General features: G+C 36.0%; 1 protein-coding gene and 1 pseudogene across 4 annotated transcripts in view; one reads left to right on the top strand and one right to left on the bottom strand.

The window, feature by feature from the left end:
• Positions 1-23,606, top strand: part of RSPO3 (R-spondin 3) — a 90,896-nt gene that overhangs the window by 25,291 nt on the left and 41,999 nt on the right. For all 4 annotated transcript variants that reach the window (XM_027600860.2, XM_027600857.2, XM_027600859.1 and 1 more), the window contains exons 2-4: positions 8,007-8,198; positions 9,750-9,896; positions 15,124-15,321. In XM_027600860.2, the coding sequence (XP_027456661.1) occupies positions 8,007-8,198; positions 9,750-9,896; positions 15,124-15,321 (537 nt within the window). The remainder of the gene's footprint in view (positions 1-8,006; positions 8,199-9,749; positions 9,897-15,123; positions 15,322-23,606) is intronic.
• Positions 11,894-12,010, bottom strand: LOC113928193 (annotated as a pseudogene).

Genomic DNA, 23,606 nt, shown 5'->3' with positions numbered 1-23,606 from the left:
AGTTGCCTTCCTTGACCACTGTATTTAAAGTAGCTCCCCACAGTTATTCCCGGTCTTATTCACCTGTTTATTTCATTCACAACATCCATCACAATCTTTTAAACATTTAATTGTTCACTTGCTTATTAACTGATTAACATCATAAGATCAGGAACTAGATGTCTTGTTCACTCCTACATTTACTACATCACGTGTAGGGTTAGGTACATAGTGAGTTATGAGAAATTTTTGTTGAAAACCGTAGTCCTGGTTTTCACAATGTGTATACAATGCAGCCCACTTTCATCTGTCTTTCATTTCTAGTCCTAATTCTGTAGCCTGTGGAGAGGCAGAGCACAGCCATTGGCCACCAAGTTGGCATCTAGCTACCAAATATTCATCATAGCTTAGATTTCAGGAATTCTATATCTGTCATCATTTGCTAGCCATTTTCATAATATTTTGAGCTGGCTTGATTTTAGTGGAAAATCTAGCTAATTGCTATTTAATGTTAGGTCTGTTTTATTGCTGTGGTTTTATTTTAAAGTATTTATAGAATATAAATATTAGACTCCCTTCAGGAAATTATTATTCAGTAAGAGAAAGAGAAAGATTTTCCAAGTTCTCAAAGAAATAGTTTCCATTAAAAACAGTATGTTTCCCCACATAATAATGGTGGAGCCCTAACTGGGCTGTGTTCAGCAGCTGGTGAATACATTCCTCTCTGAGACTTTAGGAATTTGGTGAACCCATTGGTGTGGACACAAACTTTCAGAATGTTCAAGGTTGATTCACTGGAACAAAAGATATGGCAGACTCTATTATCCTAACAACTTCAGGTCAGTTAATGTCTGTGCTATTGACTTTGGTAAAAGACCAAATAAAATGTGTGTCTCATGTGTCTAACTATGTATGTGGGCATCATGTGTCTAATTACATATATACATATATACAATATATACACATATGTATACACCATCAGATGCTATACTGCAAAAACAGCAAAATCTGTGTATGTTTGTATATATAAACATGTGGTTCTCTCAACAAATTACTAGTCAGAAATAATAGTGGAGGACTATGATAGGCCTCTGTTCATCCAGATATCATCATTTGAGAATGTAAAGGAGTATTGTATACCAATAAGTAATTATATTCATTCAAACAGATTTTGATATTTTGCTGTCTATACCTAACAAATGGTTGTGGAGATCTAGCCATTGTCTGTTCTGCCTTGGCTGCTATAAATAAGACATATTGACTCTCAGTATTTTCTGGGGTTGATTCAATAGAATTTGAAAGAGACTGCCAAGTAATTCAAATTTTTAACATTAGATTTTTCTTCAAGTGAATAATGCCAAACATTCCGGAGGACGCATGAAACATCTCTTTCCATGACCATAACACTATATGAAACTTAAAAATGATTCCATTACAATCAAGACCCAAGGTATGATAGAAATGTGCTGTCTTTACTTAGGCAAGAAAAAGTCTACATTTCCTTTAGGTGAATAGATAACTGAAGTAAATGGCACCTGGAAAAAACTTTTATTATTTTATTTCAAATGATTTATTTCATAATTAAGCATCCTCACATTGTATATGATTTGAAATTTTATTCCTTTACCAGATATTTATGAGCACAGCTGACTTAAAATCAGTTATTGTACTTTTCTATTAAGCATTTACCTCTCTGGCATCTTTATTATTTTTAAAAACACAAATAAATAGCTTATCTTTCATATTTACTGCCTTCATCTGTTCAACAATCTAAACTCTTTGTTGAGAACCCATTTAATAAGTAGCTGCCCTATGTAGAAGCTGGGAATGATCAAGAAAATTATGAAGACATTATCAAGACTGACTTTCAAGAAGCTTCCAATCAATGTGAACATCCTCATAAAAGGAGAGGACATGGAAGAAAGGACAGATGTAAAACTAGCTTTGATTACAGAATTCCACTGACCTCTTATCCCTACCCTGTCTCTTAAGGTCAGTACAGGGAGAAGAGCAGGCAGTGAATGTTGTGAAGACAAGAATGCTTTAGAAAGAATCTGATCTTTAAATTATTATTATTAAAAAATGACTTTTATCAAATTTGTTAATTTATTTATCTTTTATTCTCTGAATTATACAATCACTACATTACTTCATGTATTTAGCACTTACTGTGAACTTCAGTCAAAGCTTTTGTAAACCTAAAGTCTACCAAATTTTGTACTTCTGGAAATTCTCTAGCCACAAATAAATGACCATCAGAGATCATTCGCAGCATGCAATATTGGATTTCTTCCACATAGCAATTTACAGTAGATGTGCGTACATTTGCAGTTGGGTTTTAGAAGGGGATTAAACTAAGGCAAATCCTTGAGGCTTACACTTAAATTCTTAGAGAAACGGAGCTTAGATGTTAATGCTGCAGTTGGTTCAGTACATCATAAATACTGAAGAGAACTAGCCAAAGATTGTGTATTTTTTAAAAAGATTTTATTTATTTATTTGAGAGAGAGAGACAGATAGTGACAGAGTTAGTGAGAGAGAGCACAAGCGGGAAGGAGCATCTGAGCAGGGAGCCTGACATGTGAGGCTTGATCCCAGGACCCTGGGATCATGACCTGAGCTGAAGGCAGAGGCTTAACTGACTAAGCCACCCAGGCGCCCCCAAAGATTGTGTATTTACCAAATGCTGTACCATTTAAAACTCTATGTTCTGGATGTTTTATCAAAAAAGTTAGGGGCAGCTGGGTGGCTCAGTCGGTTAAGTGTCCAACTCTTGATTTTGGGTCAGGTCATGATCTCAGGGTCATGAGATCAAGCTCCGAGTGGAGCCCCATGTCCAACCCCCTACCCCCTTTAGCTCTGCCCTCAGCAGGGAGTCTGAGATTCTCTCTCTCTCCCTTTGTCTCTGCCCCTACCCGCCCCCCGACACTTGCTCTTTCTCTAAAATAAATAAAACTTGTTTAAAAAGTTGGATTAACTCTCATGACAATAGCCTTTATGAACTGTTGCATCAGTTATGCATCACAAGATTATCAAATAGAGAAATAGTAGGAAGTCTCAACAACTATAGAAATTGAAGTCACTCAGGGAGTATCAACAGTCTGACACTGAAAATTGGTTTAAATTATGCATTAATATATACTCTTTTCGTACTTAACCTTTGTGTATCAGTTAAGAAAAGATGCTTTCCTATTTCCCAATTTTGGGGAAAGATACACTAATTTTACCATGTACTTGACACATTTGTAAAAAGAAAGTGCCGATTTAAAGTTCCCATGAATTTTGCCCATTTTTCCATTCATATTTAACCTTGTTACATATCTAAAGTTTACTTATATATAAAGAGATAGTTACCAGATATCAAAGATCTAGGTTCTAACTTTAATGTAAACTTGCTATTTGTCTTACAATTTCAGCATTTCTTTGAGTCCTAGTTTGAGGTTTCAACATAAATAATTGTGATGGCTTCTATACTACTAATGATAGTTACCACAGTGGATTTAGCTTCCTGCGAGATGCATGCTTTGAAAGCAAAAAATGGTGTAGAAATACAAAATGTTGTTAAAAATCAGCTGAAAGTATGTCTTTTTCTCTTACCAAATGTCCCTTATTTTGGACTATGTTTCCTTCTTCAGGCATTCTTCAATTCCCCTTTCAAGATGTCTTCTCTAATTAAGTAGCTACAGCCAGAGACTCTCATTTACATCTCTGGCAACCATTACAATATTAAGTTCCATCTATTAAGCATCACTTCCTGGATATTTCATAAAATCTGCAAAATCAGTGATCCCATTGGGATCAGTTGCACTGAACTCATGCCAGTCTCCTTCTTGATGTGGATAATTGGGGTGTTCCCTCCTCTAGCCCCACCATGGCCACTTACATAGTGATAAATTCAACTCATTTTCTTTTTTTTATTTAAATTCAATTAGCCAACATATAGTACATCATTAATTTCAGATGTAGAGTTCAGTAATTCATCAGTTGTGTATAACACCCAGTGCTCATCACATCACATGCCCTCCTTAATGCCCAAAAACCAGTTACCCCTTCCCCCTGACCCCTCCCTTCCAGCAACCTTCAGTTTGTTTCCTATAGTTAAGAGTCTCTTATGGTTCCTCTCCCTCTCTGATGACTTCCCATTCAGTTTCCCTCCCTTCCTCTATGATCCTATGCACTGTCTCTTATATTCCACATATGTGTGAAACCAAATGATAATTGTCTTTCTCTGATTGACTTATTTCACTCAGTATAATACCCTCCAGTTCCATCCATGTCAATGAAAATGGTAAGTATTCATCCTTTCTAAAACTGAGTAATATGCCATTGTATGTATGTGTGTGTGTGTGTGTGTGTGTGTGTATATCCATTCATCTGTCGATGCACATCTCAGCTCTTTCCACAGTTTGGCTATTGTGGACATTGCTGCTATAAACATTGGGGTGCAGGTGCCCCTTCGGATCAATACATTTGTATCTTTGGGGTAAATACCTAGTAGTGCAATTGCTGGGTCATAGGGTAGCTCTATTTTTAACTTCTTGAGGAACCTCCATACTATTTTCCAGAGTGGCTGCACCAGCTTGCATTCTCACCAACAGTGTAATAGGGTTCCCCTTTCTCCGCATCCTCACCGACATTTGCTGTTTCCTGACTTGTTCGTTTTAGCCATTCTGACTGGTGTGAGGTGGTATCTCATTGTGCTTTTGATTTGTAGTTCCCTGATGCCAGGTGATGTGAAGCAATTTTTCATGTGTCTGTTGGCCATTTGTATGTCTTCTTTGGAGAAATGTCTGTTCATGTCTTCTGCCCATTTCTTGACTGGATTATTTGTTTTTTGGGTGTTGAGTTTGATAAGTTCTTTATAGATCTTAGATAGTAGCCCCTTATCTGATATGTCATTTGCAAATATCTTCTCCCATTCTGTAGGTTGCCTTTTAGTTTTGTTCAACTTGTTTTCTAAGATTAGGTTTAAACCTTAGATATTATATGAAACCTCATCACCACTAACACCTCCATTGCTCATATGAAATAATAGTCCAAAAACATTGTTTGAAAAAAAGGTGATTCAGAAATACAGAATGAAGTTGTTATTATTAGAATGGAAAAGAAGAAGTGTGAAAAAGTAGAATTTAATTTTCTGACTTTAGAATCCAAAGATTTTAAGGCTGAAAGAGTGGTTACAGTCAATCCAGACCAAAGCTTTCTGTGGTTTCTTTTTTTTTTTTTTAGATTTTATTTATTTATTTGAGAAAGAGAGCACAAGAAGGGGGAGGGTCAGAGGGAGAAGCAGACTCTCTGCTAAGCAGGGAGCCTGATGTGGGACTTGATCCCAGGACTCCAGGATCATGATCTGAGCCAAAGGCAGTCACTTAACCAACTGAGCCACCCAGGCGCCCTTTTCTGTGGTTTCTATATAAAAAGTAAAAACTCGCCTTAAGATGAAGTTTGGGAAATTTGTACCTACTTGTGTAATACTGACTGTATAATTTGAGTGACCCTTGTACAGCTTTTAAGAAACAATTACTACTCAACTGTAAAAGAAAAAAAATCTAGAATCATAGTATCTGAGCTTCATAGTCTCAATTTTTCCCACTTCCCACAGCATAACACTGAAACCTTCCTGAAGAAATAAAGTTTGCCATCATTTGTGCCTGCCCATATTCAAAACTTCCTGATTAAACACAAACAGAAATTTTCCTTGCCAATTAGGACAATTATGTCTTCTTTACTCAAAAATCTACTCTGCCAAAAAGTTTTGTCTAAAAAGGCAAAACATGAAAAAAAGCAAACAAGAAGAATATAGCACAACGTTATGAGTTGATTGTGTTAGATTTCATCAGTGAAAGTTTTAAAGAAAGAATTGAGCAAGGTACTTTGGCACATCTCATAATTTCGGTGGGAACCGTTACCAACCGTGGGACTTTTTATGGGGTCTTTTCCTGGAGAAGTTTCCAAACATCCAAAACCTAAAATTTAAAATGAAATGTATTTTAAGACTTATCAGTTCCTGAGGCTTTGCCCATATAAATCATGTTTATTTTCATAACTGATTTAAAGTTTCAAGGTGCTGAAATTACAATTGTGTTTCCTTTGAGCACTGCATTTCAGAGATAGAGATAGGTTGTTGTGGACCAGTCAAACCCATCTTCATTCAAACTCAGAGTCCCTTACTGCCCTGGGCTTGAAGTGATTTTCTTTCACAGTGAGATCCACTTCTCCATAGGCAGTTCTTATGAGAAGTTTTCACAGGTTTTTACCTGTAGCTCTCACGTCTTAAAATGGACCAAACTAGCTTCTGAGCACAGGAAGCTCTCTTCATCTCTTTTCTTTTTAGGGTCTTTCCCTACTTAAAATATGTACACATTTTCTGTAAGTCTCCAATACTGACTTACTGGCATGAAAAATGATCCTGTTACTTGGATAACAGTTTTCACTTACAAGTCCCCCAGGTCCTATAATGTCTAAACCTCCTGTGCCACTTTATATGTCCGCCCCACCCCATAGAGGAGTATGTACAGGAAAAGCAGACTTTCCTTCCCCCACACACTTCCTCAGTTTATTTACAAAACGTCTTGGAATGAGAATGAGCTGCTTGTGGTTCCTGTGGCTGATTCAGGGATGGTTTCCTCTAGGCAGAGGATGCTGGTCAACCAAATGACCTCTCTGTAGCTAACCCTTGCACCCCTGTGGTAAGGCTGATTGGGCTTATGGGTACCCCCTTCTAAATAAGCCTGGTGGGATTTTTTCTGTGGTAAAGAACTTAGCAAGAACCAAACATCACTCTGAAGTCAGACCTGACAATGTCAAGACCCATCAGAGCCCAACCCCGCCCCCACCACCTACAAAAGAAGTCAGAATACACTGAGATGCCTTTGCACTCCTGTGCATCAACCTTTGTTTCTCATAACAGTCACAGTTCTTCCCTTTGGCTTCCTAGAAGGACAATAAAGCTACTTATATTGTATTTGAACACAGAATACACAAGGAGAAGAAATCATCCCAAATACCAGATATGGGAGAGATGTACTTCAGTCAGCAGTTTTCCCTCAGCTCATATGTATGTGTTGATGACCAGTTAATAGTCATAAGAAGATTTAAAGTTGTGAAGATCTTAAGTAAACATGAATCTTCCACATATTTGTTTATATTTATTCAGACTTGCTAATGAACAAGCTCACCACACACATGAATATGTGTAGCAGTAGTCTTTAGTGTCATGTTCTCACCAAATACTTCACTTGAATAGGTGGAAAATGAAAACAAAAGAACTATAAGTATTCTCTCCCCAAAGATAAAATGTTGAACATTATAAATATTATAAATTATAATTAGATATATAAACAACCACATATGATCATGTGGAAATACTAGTAAGATAAATATCACATTTTCATCATTGTATCAATTTGAACTGATAAATATAAAACTCATGTGAGAGGAGGAAATATTTTAAGAAAGCATGGGAGGGTTCCAAGGAACTACATAATTTCAGAATCAATTTACATTGGAACAAAGAATAAAACCATGTTTTCTAATAGAACACAGTTGAAAAAAGATATCCTAAAAGATACTCAAGTTAAGTTTTCGTCTATGTTGTCATCCTTGCTTGAAGAAATTAGATTCATGCTTTTCATCCAGCACATAAATGACAAGCAAACTAATGTGCACTGATTTCAGTGCAAAATTACCCAGTCTCCAATCTTCCAGGGTGCTAGTTCAATGAGAATATTTTCACGGTGTGTGTGTGTGTGTGAGAGAGAGAGAGAGAGAGATCTATAAATAGTTTGAGGCAGTATATTCTTAGTTTCTAAATCCCCAAATTCTAATTAAATTAAAAACAATATATGTATGTATTAAAGGGAAACACTAGATCATAGAAAAGAGAGGGGAAAATCCCAACTCATTCACCCATTGCCACCAATTGAAAGCTAATGAAACAAAGTGTATCTCCTGCCTAGAGAATGTCATTGGATTTCTATATTTATAATTTAACATTTGTTTTTGTCTTTCTGCATTTGTCTCTTCAGTGCATCCTAACGTCAGTCAAGGCTGCCAAGGAGGCTGTGCAACGTGTTCAGATTACAATGGATGTTTGTCATGTAAGCCCAGACTATTTTTTGTTCTGGAAAGAATTGGCATGAAGCAGATTGGAGTGTGTCTCTCTTCATGTCCAAGTGGATATTATGGAACTCGATATCCAGATATAAATAAGTGTACAAGTAAGTGCTACATGGCATTATGTTTTTATTTCATCCTTGGGGTCTTTCCAGATTTGAACTGGCCTCTAGCATATTTGTGATATTCAGTGTTAAGGAAATAATGATATTTACCTGATAATTAGGCTAAACCATACTTGGACTTAGCCCTCACAGCAGGAAACTTTTCACCTTTTATAAAAAGCACTAGAGTATTGTGTTCTTGTTGTTTTTCATTGTAAAAGCAAAAACTGAGAACCTGGTTATTCCTCATGGAACCTATAGAAAAGTACTATAAGCCGAGTTTCCATTACTGTCACAGCATCCAAGTATTTAATAACTTAAAGAATAAATTCAGCTACTTTTGCTTCAAGAAGGATTCTAGTATAGCAAATGAAACATTTATCTATCTGTTGGAAATAGATGTTGAAAACACTCTCATATCTCCTCTTCTCTGGACCCTGGAAGTCTGCTCTCCCCACTGTAGACCTAGTAACCTTTTGGAATCTAAATTCCACTCAAACTCTTCTCCTGTGACTGCACTGCAGCCATTTTGCGCTGACCTCACTGGTCTTCTTGCAGGATCTTCCCACCTCAAGGCCTTTGCAGTTACTGTTCTACACTCACTGTTCTGCCAGTTTGGAAAGCTCTTTGCCTACATTGTTCCTTGGTTGGCTCTTCTCTCTCATTCAAGGTTCTGTTCATATGTCACCTTCTCAGGGGGCATTCCATGGCCACCCTACTCACAATAGTCAACCTTTTCCCCTTATCGGTCATTTGCCATATCTTTCTCCTACCTTTTATTGTCATCATTATTCTTTCCAGAGCACTTATCACTCTGGAACTAGACTGCTTGGTTTCCAAAACCACTCTGTTCTATGGTCCTGGGCTAGTTACATAATCTTTCTGAGGCTCGGTTTCCTTATCTGTAAAATGGAAGTTATAATAGGGGCTACCTCACTGGGTGATTGTCCTCACAATAACCTCCACAACTTAAACCTCTTAAGTGACTTAATATTATAAAATACTTGCAGCAGTATCTGACTTATAGTAATCACCATGTAAGGGTCAAATGTTGTTATTGTTTATTGTGTCACCCCTCCTAAAATGTAAGCTCTGTGAGGTTCTTATCTCTTGTATGCACTGCTCTCAAGCAATATCTAGAATAGTACTAGGCACATAGTGCACAATCAGATATTTGTTGAATGAACGAATAGACTCCCAAAACAGCCCAAAAGCAATATCTAGTATATTTCATTAAAGCTCTGATGAAAAACTTTTTGCTGTCATTTAATATAAATAGATACTTGCTCTTATAAACATTTTTGGCAGTAGACATATTGCCAAAAACTTTTCATAGGGCTATCAGTACAATAATTTTGAAATCAATGGCTGATGTACATCAACTAAATGACTGTGGGGGAATCCATAATTCAGTTTGGCAAATTAATTTTGAATTCTAAATGTGTTTGACACCAAAGTCACATGTACCTGTGATGTAAGTGTGCAGACCTGGACCAGCAATAGGTAAGTGAAGATAATGAAAGCATATTTCTTTCCTTTTTTCTCTTTCAGAATGCAAAGCTGACTGTGATACCTGTTTCAACAAAAATTTCTGCACAAAGTGTAAAAGTGGATTTTACTTACACCTTGGAAAGTGCCTTGACAATTGCCCAGAAGGGTTGGAAGCCAACAACCATACCATGGAGTGCGTCAGTATTGGTGAGAAGGATCTCTAAGATTTACAGGGGAGGAGAAATACCTCAGATGATAATTTCAGTCTCCATAGAAGTGCTGCTTAAAGTCCTATTTCACAACTACCTGAGAGACTATTTCCAAGACGCTTTCTTCATCCTTCCTTACAAAGATACTATCTTAACAGAGTTCCCACAGCCTTACCCAGCATGTATCACAGTATAATTTAACACCCCATGGGTGCTCCATTATTTCTTAGAGACTGTTGGTAATTGTTTCAGCTATTCTGATCGTTACATATTTATTTTGTATCATTATGATACAATGAAGTTTTACTTATAGTAATTTATTATAGACATACTTGCATATGTATTATATGAGATATATATATATATATATATATATATATACACACACACACATATATATTTGGACTTAAAATAAATTTCCACATTAGGACAAGAGTTTCACAAAACACCTAGGTCTAATGTCAAGCAGTGAGCAATGTTGTTTTCCAAGGGGAGAAAGCATTCTCTGGATATAGCCCATTGACACTCAGTAGATGAGCCAAAGATCTACAGAACTGGACCTGGTATAGTTAAAAATCTGACTTTTTTCTCTCGCACTGCTTTGCTGAAATGTCCTGCTTGCTCAGGTGTTTAGAAACAAGGAGAGGATTTGGGACTCACTCAAAGTGACAGAAGGACACAAGTCACAGGGTCTGATTAAATGCAGGCTGAATTTCCTGGAGGGGAGGTCCCTCAGACCAGTTGTTTGTCTAAATAACAGATCACTGTCAGGCTCTATTTTCCCTCTTTTAAATGTTGAGCAGCTACTACAGCTATGAGTTTGATGAACAGTTGGGGAGCAGATGCTAAACCAAATGGGAAAACAGCATACTAAATCTCAAAATCCCCTGGACAAGAGCTACAAGAACCTTTGATGCTGCACTGATATTGGCATATGCACACAAATGTCCTCCTGATTCAGTACAAGATAGTCTCCAAGACTCCCCTGGGGTCCCCGCAGATAGATACATTAGAATCAAAAGTGCTAGAGTAATACTCTAAAGTGGTGGTTTAACTGTTTCAGTCAACAAGAAACACTTATTTTAAACAAACTTTGTAGGAGAATGAAATGAATAGATGATATTTTAAAGATAATTTCAGAAGCATCTGGAAAACAGCAAGCATGAAACAGTTGATGGCTCATTTTGGTTTAGTCTTTTTTTTTTCCTCCAGTCAATAAAGACGCAGAGAAACAACTTAGAAATAGAGTAAAACGTACATGAGAAAGCACTTCAAGTTCATCTCTTTGTAAGTCCTGAGGTCTGATGATTAAAGGTAATAAGTTCCAAACTGTGGAAGAAATAGGAAACAGTTCTGTGGAGTATTCAAAGACAGAAATTCAGATAAGTTGCAAAAAGTTTGTGGTATTTCTCTACCCAAGAAAAGGGGAGCATGTGTAGATTTTCTTAGTTGTTGAAAGTGTAGCATTCAGTCCTTGAAAGGCTGTTTATCTTAAATGTATTAATGTTTTTCTATCATAGAGAGCATTTAGCACCTGGCATTGTTAGATTAACTAGTAAAGCTGACTGGTAATTTATATTACTATTTAGACAAAAACTATTTAATACAATTAAATTTAAGAAATTTATAACAATCTAAAAGCTATTTAGTGAATCTGGTTCATTGAACGGTTAGGTATAAATGACCTAGGACCGGGTAATAGTGCAAATCCACAACTTTTGTTCAGAGCTATCTCTTGTTGCTTGCCATAAGGGATGCCTCCCATCATGTGCTGTCTAGCCAACAAGCAGTAGGTGGGCCATGACTGGGCTTGCCCCAGAATTTCCCGAGAAATGATCACCTGCTTGCTTATCACAAAGGAACATTAAAGCCTATTCCTTCAACAGATATGAAACTAGGACCGAGAACTTGAAATAATGATTCTAAGGACAGATTGTCAGTGCTATTATTAGTATCTTGACTCTAGCTCTCTGGTGCTCACCGAAGATATTGAAGAATGTGTCCCTCCCTTTGTGAAATCTACATTGTGTGACTTGTTTCTTACCCAGATTATGATTAAACCGCTAAGAACAGATACTACACTTGATCTTAGCCAAAGGGCTGAGAGGGGATTACCCAGATTATTATTAAGAGGAAGGTTCATAAACAGAGAAAATGCCACCCTGATATAGAGCTAGGGTGAAAGACTTATGTCTCAACGTATCCACTCCTCATGCTTTGCTGTCAAATTAGGCATAAACTGTCCGTTGAACCCAATTTTATAGAAGAATATAGTTCTTCTACTTTATGCTCTAGATATTTGCTTCCTTTCTGCACTGTCTTTGTGTCATCCTTATTTCTTCTCTTGGAGAGTTGGCCTTACTCAAGTATTCACAGAAGGAGATATCCAACTTTAAACAGTGAGTAAAAAGGAACATGCCCTTGTTATGTTCTCAATGGAACCATGCAATTGGTCAACAAAAATGAGAGTAAACGAGTAATGCTGTTGTAAGGTCATCATTGGTGGAACATCCAGTTCAGCTTTTCTCCCAATTCAAGAATCCCTCTTAGAGCATTCCAGACTACCACAGCGTGACCACTTCTGGGGACAGGAGGCCAATGACTTTTTTGAGACCCTTGCTTCATTAGTGAATAGTTAAAGAGTTCCAGTGTTAATATTGTTTTTAATACACAAAATAGAAGAAATAGAGAAAGTAATTTTTTTCTTACTTACCTCTTAACCAATGATGTCTCAGTTCTGTATCGTTCATTTAATGATCTGAATATAAACTAAATACCTTTTTTGTTATCTTTACACGTTTTCCAAAGTTCCCAATTTTCCAGAAATATTTTTAGAAACTAATATTATAGATTCATACTACAGTATTTCTCTAGGAAAAATTCTCTTCCTCTCAAGGCTTTTTAACTATCCTTTTGTATTAAAGCTTTTTAATATCTGAACTTACAAGTTTTAAATATTTTCCCTCCTTCTTCCTCAATGGAATTATCTAAGACTGTCATTAGAATTTCATATTTTAGGGGCACCTTGGTGGCTCAGTCACTTAAGCATCCACTCTTGATCATAGCCCAAGTCTTGATCTCTGGGTTGTGAGTTCAACCCCCATGATGGGGTCCATGCTGGCTGTGGAGCCTACTTAAAAAAAAAAAAAAAAGGAATTTCATTTTTCGAACCATTTATCATAAAACTAAGGATTCTTAGTTATAATTAAAAAAATTTTTTTTTCCTAAAGTCTAAATACGCATTTGTTTAGACCACCTTTGCAATTGTGAAAAAGCACCAATATTCGGGTCATTTTCACATCATGTAATTTTTTTTTTCTAATTTAGTTCTCTTGGTTCTGACAATAAATGAATACTAGACAAAGTGACAGCTCACAAACTTTGATTTTTATTTTTCCGTTTGCTTTCTTGGAGGTGGTTTTATTTGTGCTAAAAATCCACTGCTTTTGCATCATTAATATCAGGTTGGTAGATATGTCCTTAATTGGTAAAAGATATAATATCATTAAGTGACTTTGTTGCTCTATTCTTTTTTTTTAAAAAAAAAGATTTTATTTATTTATTTGAGAGAGAGTGTGTCAGAGACAGCATGAGAGCAGGGTGAGGGGCAGAGGGAGAAGCAGACTCCCCACTGAGCAGGGAGCACGATGTGGGGCTTGATCCCAGGACTCTGGGATCATGGACCTGAGCCAAAGGCAGATGCTTAACTGACTGAGCCACCCAGTTGCCCCTATTGCTCTATTCTTTGACTAAAATCATTATGTTATTACTGAACATGAAAACTAGCTTAAGAGTGGTTCAGTAAAGTTCATTTAAGTTTACAGAAACTTAAATTCATTTATTTAGTCATTTGCATTTAACTCTGTTACCTTCAGATACCTGATGGTAACTATAAAAGCATGTGAAAAAATGTATGGCAAAAGAATTTAAGTTTCTAAAACATTTAGGTTATATGTTTTGGGGTTGCATGAAAGACAGAAATCTGCTCTAAAATAAGGATCCTTTAAATCAGAAGGCAGCAAGAAAGGTTAATGGAAACATGTTTTGTTGAAAGAATCCTCTATTATCTAAAGAATTATTGCTGCAAGCTGTTTCAGTTATTGCAAATTAGGAAGTTGTATGAACATAAATAGAATGATAGTATCTTGCAGATACTTATTTTTGTTAGAAGTGCAGAAATCTGGGGCGCCTGGGTGGCTCAGTCGTCCTGGGTCCTGGGATTGGGCTACCTGCTCAGTGGGAAGCCTGTTTCTCCCTCTCCCACGCCCCTTGCTTGTGTTCCCTCTTTCACTGTGTCTCTCTCTGTCAAATAAATAAATAAAATATTTTTTTAAAAAAAAAGAAGAAGAAGAAGTGCAGAAACCTGTTACAAGACTCCTGGAAAGCCATGATTGAAAAGAAGAGATTAAAACATACAGAAAAAGGAGGAAAAAATCTACAGAAGCTTTAGAAAAATTAATCTGTTCATCTTAGAAATCACTCCAAGTTAATTCTAGAAGCAGTTTATCAGCTGAAATTGACCCAGAATCCACTTAAAATCGATGCTGCTATGCCTGAACCATACCTGTTAATAAATGATAATATTTAAGTATTCAACTGCACATGAAAGGGAGTGAATCCAGGCCAACAACCTGGATGCCTTTTTTGCTTAACCATTCTCTAGCACTGAAGTTCTCAAAGCGTGTTCTTTGGATCTGCAAATCAGCACCACATGTATTGTTGGAAATGAAAATTCTCAGGCCCCATCCCAGACAACTGAATCAGAAACTTTAGGGGTGGGGTCCAGCGGTCTGTGCCTCAGCAAACCCTCCAGGTGATTCTGTTGCATGCTGAAGTTTGAGAAGCAGATCTGTAGCACATAATAATGACTAGTCTATCAAGTTATGGTCAGGATCAATCAATAATTGTAGCAGTGCTCTAGAAATTATAAAACATTGGTCAATTGTGAGTAATTATATTAGTGCCTGGGTTTATAAATCTACAGTGAAAAGTAAACCTAAAGCAAGAATGAGTTTACCTGACATTATGAACACTAAAAACATGAAAACATTATATTCCTGCCTTTCCCTTTCTCTTCATTTTCTTTAAGTCATCTTGCCCAAATTCATTCTACAGGATTTCTCAGAATTTGAGCAAGTATTCATAGAAGCAAACTTTTTTGTTTATTGAACAATTGTGAAAGTATCTGTGAGCCCGCTGAGCCTGCTTCTGCTGTTCTATTTCAGTGCACTGTGAGGCAAGTGAATGGAGTCCTTGGAGTCCATGCATGAAGAAAGGAAAAACATGTGGTTTCAAAAGAGGGACTGAAACACGGGTCCGAGAAATAACACAACATCCATCAGCAAAGGGTAACCTGTGTCCCCCCACCAGTGAGACAAGAAAGTGTACAGTGCAAAGAAAGAAGTGTCAGAAAGGAGAACGAGGTACAATCATACTAGCAAAATGTGCTTATTTGAAGTCTCAAAATTTGAAACAAATTTCACTTATTTCTTAGGAAACATTTAATACTATTGCTCGTGTCTAAAACCCCAAAATGTATACCAACCAAAGCATATGTCGGCTGTAAATTACAGATTATAGATGTGCAATTTTTAAAAATAGAGTCTGATATCAAAACTATAAACTACTATAGATGTGTGTTAGTTAGATCATGATGAAAAGGGATGCATTATAGATTTTTAGGCCTAGATTTGTCTTTTGGTTCATTATCTTTCTTATCATCCTTCTTAGTACCTAAAAAACTTTTGAGAAGCTTCATAAACACAAGGTCTCATACCATTTGGTACAAGACCATAGTGAAGAGACACCAGCCATAAACTTACTTCTTTTTTCCACTGCCTACAAATCTAAGTAGTACAATTAGTTTGTAAGCTTTTGTAGCTAAAGATATTTTAAGGGTTACATAGCATTTTTTAAATATTTAAATGGATATATGTTTCTAAAGTATTTTTTTTATAGATGTACTTATTTATTTGAGAGAGAGAGAGTTAGTGGGAGGGAAAGGGGGAGAGAATCTGAAGCAGACTCCCTGCTGAGCACAGAGGCTAGATTTTTACATATATAATACAAGCATTAATGATATTTGATCCCCAGATTATTTTTATGTTACACTAACTTTATAAACCAGATTATAGAACCTATTAGATCAATAGTAAATATCTCTGTGTTAGAGGGGCGCCTGGGTGGCTCAGTCAGTTAAGCATCTGCATTCAGCTCAGGTCATGATACTGGGGTCCTGGGATCAAGCCCCGCATCGGGCTCCCTGCTCCGTGGGAAGCCTGCTTCTCCCTCTCCCTCTGCTGCTACCCCTGCTTGTGCTCTTTCTGTCTCTCAAATAAATAAAATCTTAAAAAAACAATAATAACTCTGTGTTAGAGCTTGTTCTGAAGTCTTTTGATTGCCAAGAAGAAATATGCCATTTAATATAATGTTTTAGGGTAATTAAGCTTCAATTTAGAAGTTCTGCAGTTGTGGTCCTTTAAAATATAAACTTCCATCTTTCTCATTAATGTCCTCCATTCCACTGCCTAAAAAGATAGTTATGTAGCTTTATGTACCTATTGGTAGTTCTTTTGAGCCAATAAATGATCCTCTCAATGAATTGCAGCTTGAAAGGAGTTTGGCTGCCTCTGTAGTTGAACTTCCTTTGCTTTATTTCATTCATTCATTCATTCATTCATTCATTCAACATGGTTGTATTGAATTTTTACCTTGTGGCCACACACAGTGCTAAGTCTTGGGGATTCACAACTGAATAGGGTACTATCCCTATCCTGAAGGTATAATCAGGGTCCAGTGGAGGGTTGAGATGTTTAAATAGACAATCACAATATCATATACAAAAGGAAGATTAATGATACATGAACAAAATTCAGTGGGAACAGAGAGGAGAGTGTTGTGCAAACTTGAACATTGATCCTTTAAGAAAGAACTTGGATCACTGGAACTTTGCAAAATATCTTTCCCTATACCAAAAGAATTGGCCATTATCAGAATGTATCCAGCCTACTGCTGCTATTAGTAATCAAGTAGTTAATGTGATAAAAATTTTGAAGACATGGATGATTTTAAAGGGAACTTCAAGCTTTTGTAAATTTGTAAGAGGTTTTGATTAAAATTAGGTTTAAGGAATGAAAGTTGGCTAGTGAAAATAGTCTTTCTGGCATTTGTTACCAATTAATTTAAAACATCTTAAATTTTAAAAGTTGGATTTGGAAATCAAATATTTCATCACTCGACTTGTTGGTAAACTCCCTTAGCTATACATTTACTTATGTTTGCTACATTTTCTTGAAATTTAATGACTTACAGATGGTCCTTGTTCATATTATTCTTTCACAAAGATTCTACATTACTAATTAGTATTCAGTATACTTGACTTTCAAAATGTAAGTGAAGAAAACCTTATCCAATAGAAAAATTAAATTATGATACTAGTTTTTCATTTGAGAATGTGGTCTTCTAATATATTTTGCTAGGACTTGACTTAAATAGTAACATTGAAAATGTCAGTTTTTAAAACCAGCTACAGATAAGATAAATAATGCCACAAGAAGTTTAAAACAATAACCTGTGACATAAGCTTGACTTAAAAGTTTCTTCTGGTCTTTTTCTTTTTCTCTCTGAATAGGATATAGTGACATTTTACATTTAGTAAGAGAACTTCATCCAACTAGAAAAATTTAGGTGGATCACATTTATAATCCCAGATTTAGTTCCACTTTTGTTTAATCTTTATTCATCTTTGTATATGTATCAAAAATTTTTCTCAAGTGGTCCAGAAATTTAACATAGGAGGGAAACCACTTCTCCGTTCATTTCTTTCTTCTCTAACTTGATATTTTTCTTAATTTCTCTTGATGATAACTTATGAAACTTTCTATTTGAACACAAAGAAACCAAATAGAAAAGTAATAATGAACTCTGGACAGGCCACCATATCAAACATCATATCAAAATAATAATGTTACTTGGAGTCTTCTCATTTAGATTCTGAGATATATATTATAAATATTTATCAAGATATATGAAGATAATACAATAAAGTGATAAAGGCTTGATTTCTTCTACCACTAGAATAGCTGTTACCCAAGTTGCTCCTAAATGCTTATAATAAAATAAGATCTTTTAGGTTCATTGTTTCAGCATTTCTAGATGAGTAAGCTAAAGGATTAAGTTTTTAAAATAAAATTTAGCCTGAAAATCTTGAATTTAAACTTTAGTATATCATCCCTAAGAGGCTCACAATAGACAGAGGTAGATAACTCATATTTGGAAAAGGTATGGAGCATGTGTTCAGGATTTTTTCTGCTGTGTTGTAATTGCCAAAAGCCGGGTCTCTAGGGAAGGATGATAAGATCCAGAAATGACTTTCCAAAATGTACACAAAGAAGAAGCTGAATTGAAGGAAGTAGCTTTTAGTAACAGAATGAATTCTTCAAGTTGTGAGATGTATTTTAATATATATGTTGAAAAAATTGGTTGCAAAATCTTACACACACACTTTTTTTTTACTAACATCCTTCTCATGTTTAGAATACAGTAAATGAATATGAGGATATAAATATAATTTTTGTAGTTCCCTAAATTTTTATCTGATGTACTATTTGTTTGCATCTTCTAGAATTTTTTCCCTTACCTTTTAATCAGTCTTAACTTCTCCTTCAATTACCAGCTTTAATAAGAAATTAGTACCATTGCAATATTTTCTAACTTGAGTCTATCTCAGTGGAACTATGTATCTGAAATGTCCAATATATAACATATATTTTAAGAGAGTGTAAAGGCTAACATATAGAGTAGTCTCACATGTGCATTAAAACAATGTTTAAATGGAAGTAAACAAGGAGAAAAAAATGCATGTTCAACAATTGTCAGTTAATATTTATTGATCTTTTGATATACTGGGCATCACCATCTTAGATAAAAGGATGTGAAACGGGACAAGGAAATATATATATGCCTGTATTTGATGCAAAAGGGTGATACTATGTGTGTAGAGGTATGGAGGTGTCAGAGGAAGGAGGACCACTAAACATATTTCTCATTCATTTGTACATTTCTTTAACTGAAGAGAATTTCCTATAGATATTGGGTTTTGAGGAATTTCACAAAGAATGAAAGGAATTTTGTTCTTTAGCTAATTGCATTAAGAAGACACTAATTAATTACATGTAGTGCATGATCTTGGGATAGAAAAGAGAAAGAAGAGCAGTCATGGAAGAAATGGGGCAGGGTCTACTTTCTTGATTAAAGAAGAAATAGCATCCCTCCGAGCAGAAAGAAAAAAGGAACCATTAGAATATAAAGACAGGCATATCTCAGAGATACTGTGGGTTTGGTTCCAGACCTCCATAATAAAGCAAATATTGCAATAAAATGAGTCAAATTAATTTTTTGGTTTCCCAGGGCATATACAAGTTATGTTTACACTATGCTGTAGACTATTAAGTGTGCAATAGCATTATGTCTGAAAAAATAATGTACATACCTTAATTTTAAAATACTTCATTGTTAAAAAAATGCTAATGAATCATGAGCCAGTTCTTATCATTTTGCTGGTGGAGGGTCTTGCCTTGATGTTGATGGGCTGCTTACTGAGCAGGGTGGTGGTTGCTGAAGGGTGGGGCAGTTGTGGCAATTTCTTAAAATAAGACAAAAATGAAGTTTGCCACATCGATTGACTCTTCCTTTCACAAATGATTTCTCTGTAGTTTGCAATGCTGTTTGATAACATTTTACCCACATTAGAGTTCCTTCAAAATTGGAGCCAATCCTCTCAAACCCTGCTGCTGTTTTATCAACTAAGTTTATATAATAATCTAAATCCTTTGCTGTCATGTCAGTAATCTTCAAACATCTTCATCAGAAGTAGAGTCCCTCTCAGAACACCACTTTCTTTGATCATCCATAAGAAGCAACTCATCCCTTCAAGTTTGATCATGAGATTGCAACAATGCAGTCAAATTTTCAGGTTTCACTTCTCATCGCTAGCTATGAAAGCTCTATGCCGCCATCCTCCAATATAAGTCTGTTTGGTCTGCATTGAAAATCTGTGGTTTAGTGTAGTTACCTTCCTTACTGATCTTAGCTGGATCTTCTGGAGAACTTGCTGCAGCTTCTACATCAGCACCTGCTTCTTCACCTTGCACTGTTCTGTTAAGAGACGGCTTCTTTCCGTAAACCTCATGAACTAACCTCTGCGAGCTTCAGACTTTTCTTCTGCAGCTTCCTCACCTCTCGCAGCCTTCATAGAACTGAATAAAGGTAGGGTCTCGCTCTAGATTAGGCTTTGGCTTTAGGGAATGTTGGGGCTGGTTTGGTTTTTCTATTCAGACCAATAAAACTTTCTCTATATCGGCAATAAGGCTGTTTTGCTTTCTTATTATGCATTTGTTCAGTGAAGTAGTACTTTTAATGTCCATCAAGAATTTTTCCTTTTCATTCACAATTTGGCTAACTGGCACAAGAAGCCTAGCTTTCAGTGTATCTCGGCTTTCAAAATGCTTTCCTCACTAAGCTTAATCATATCTGGTTTTTTATTTAAAGTGAGACACGTGCGACTCTTCCTTTCACCTGAACGCTTAGAGGCCATTGTAGGGCTATTGATTGGCTTAATTTTAATACTGTTGTATCTCAGGGTATACAGAGGCCCAAGAAGAGAGAGGGATGGGGGAACAACCATCCAGTGGAGCAGTGAGAACACACACATTTATCGATTAAGTTCACCATCTTGTGTGGGTGTGGTTTGTGGTGCCCCAAAACAATTACAATAGTAACCTCAAAGATCCCTGATCACAAATCTCCATAACAAACACAATAATAATGACAACATTTGAAATATTGAAAGGATAAATATGATAGGCACAAAGTGAGCAAATGTTGTTGGGAAAATGGTGTCAGTAGACTTGTTGGATGCAGGGCTGCCACAAACCTTCAATTTGTAAAAAAGTAAAAAAGAAAGAAAGAAAGAAAGAAAAAACACAGTATCGGTGAATCACAATAAGGCAAAGTGCAATAAAATGAGGTATGCTTGTAAATAAAACGTCCAGAGATATTTCCAGGGAAGAGATAAGTATGGGAATTATTGCATTATTGGAATATATTATAGGTCGCCTTATGTGCCCTCCCCAAATTAAAAGCAAAGTTGTAAAAGTCATCTTGGTTTCACATAAAGGAAAAGTGTTATATGTTAATTTATAATCACTATTAATCATTTCTTCAAATACCAGTATTATAGATATGCATTATGTTTATCATGAGCACTATATTTAAAATTACAGTTCATCAAAATCCAAATAGATGGATTCATTAGCTCAAATTTGTAGTATGCCAGTTGGCTAGAGTATTTAGCTGTCCTCTCCCCACCTTCACCTCATGGAGGAAGACCAGCTGGCCTATAGACACTCATCCTGTGTAAGCACTGGAGAGTGGGAGCTTTCTGATCTTTCCCTACACCCAATTAATAGACTAGCCCTTTGAGATAGGTCAGAGAAAATTTGAGAAAATACAGAGCAGAAATAATAATGGCATTAGAGATGGTTGTTCTCAACCAGATGTGATTTTGCTGCCCAGGGGACATTTCTGATTATCACAACTTGGGGGAGGGAAATACTACAGACATCTAGGTAGACGAGGGTGTATTCTGCTAAATATACTACACTGCACAGGACAGGTGCATACAACAAAAACTATCTGCTAATAGTGCAAGCATGAGAAACCCTGACATAAACTCAACAGTATCTGTTATCCCTTGTTGGGGCCAAGCCAGCCCCTACTGAAATGGGTTGTCTGTTCAAATTCTGGGGCAGGCCAGTTGCCACCAATGAAAACCCTCAAAAGGTGTGAATCCTTGGTAAGAAGGACAAGATGGTGGAACAAAGAGGGAAATCTTCCTCCCCAAAATAAAGGGAATAATCAACTTTATTAAAAATTAATTGTTTAATTTAAAATATTGCAGCACAAAAATATTCAGGTATATTTAAAACTTCCAAGAAAGTCTATTGCAGTAAATAACACCCTTCGCTCTCAGAGAGATGTTTGTTAGTATAAATGTATATACCTCCTCTTAAAAGCTAAGGCACATTTCTCTTTTTTAATTTTATTTTGTTATGTTATGTTAATCACCATACATTACATCATTAGTTTTTAATGTAGTGTTCCATGATTCATTGTTTGCGTATAACATTTAATGTCCTCAATGGAGAAGCTTGGCAGTTGTTTAATCACTACTTACCTTTATTTTCACCAAAACTAATTATGTGGACATAGCCATCTCTTGTTTCAAACCCTCTCCTATCTATTAGGTCGAACCATATGAAATTGCCACTTTTCTAGGTCATAAATGGGGCCAAATATTAGCAGTTTCATATGGTTCAACTTAATATTTCAAAATTTTATCTTTCTGAATTTTGTTAAGTACTAGAACCAGCTCCAGAGTGTGGTTGTTACTGATTGAAAGATTACAGTTTGTATATACCTCAGCTTATTTTAAGGTTAGGCTTTTAAAAATAGTACAGGTGTACTACTGTTTTTGAAGAGTGTAGGCACTACTATTAATCCCTCATGACCCCCATAAATTCATAGTTCATCTTCAGATCCTTTTCAGTCATGGTCACTCATGGCTTCTTCCCTTAATTCATTTGATTATGTTTTCTTCTTAGCTATATTACTTAACTTTTATTCCTTTTTCTTTCCCACCAACTGCCATTGAATCCTTGAAGCATCAACTCAGTTTGCAAACTCAATGGATAAGTGTCAGAATTTGTTATCCATCCAGATAAAAGAAAGTTGCAGCTGCTGTACAGGCCCCAAACTTTTTCACTGTTTTTTCTGACATTGACATTACAATGGCAGGATCTTTGTGAGGATTCTTTGCGGCCCATGTTTGTGGTTTGAAGACCATGTCATGATCCTCTATATGCACAGATTACTTCATTCTGTAATAATGAAGCGGAAGGATGACAGCCAGCACCTAGATAGAGGTTGAAAAAAAAATGAAATGACAGTTACTAGGTTTCATGCCTCTAACACATTTTATAATCCCATTGTATGTTCTTAAACTTCTCACTGTTAAAGGAAAGTTTCTGCAGAAAATGAGAAGCCTTTATTTCATGCCTTGCAATCCTAGGCACTACACCATTTTTATCATTCAACCAGAAGTTATGAACTCTTTATAATGAATGCCAAGTTTGTATCATTCCATTTTTGTAGGCTATCTAAGATATTTGAGACATTATCCATGGTGGTCAAATTCATGTGGATGTATTTATGGGAGAAATACTTAAGTGTTAGCATTGTCTGTACAGTCCCTTCCTTGCTATGGTGATAGAATCATTTTTAGGCTTCTCTGCTGTATTGGTGTGTACCTCAGCATCCCTCTTCTAAAGAAGTCTTTATAATAAATTATCCTTGTAAATGCCTGTATTTTCTGAGACTTCTTTTTTGTGATGTTTATAAATCACAAATGCTTTTTAACCCATTGGTATGTGTAACATAGCACATACTGGTCAGTTTATTGAAGTGAGTAATAGCTGTACTATACAAAGCATTCTTCAATCCCTAAGCAAGCAATGATCTTGCCATTGTTTATATCCTGTGCACGAGGGTAAAGTTGTTTCAGTTAGCTTTTGCTATATAACAAATTAACCCCAAAACATAGAAGCTTAAAACAACAACTGTCTATTTAACAACAAATGTGAGTGGGCAG

The sequence above is a fragment of the Zalophus californianus genome, chromosome 7, assembly GCF_009762305.2.
Source record: "Zalophus californianus isolate mZalCal1 chromosome 7, mZalCal1.pri.v2, whole genome shotgun sequence".
Taxonomy (NCBI): domain Eukaryota; kingdom Metazoa; phylum Chordata; class Mammalia; order Carnivora; family Otariidae; genus Zalophus; species Zalophus californianus.
This window is presented reverse-complemented; position numbering and strand designations above follow the sequence as displayed.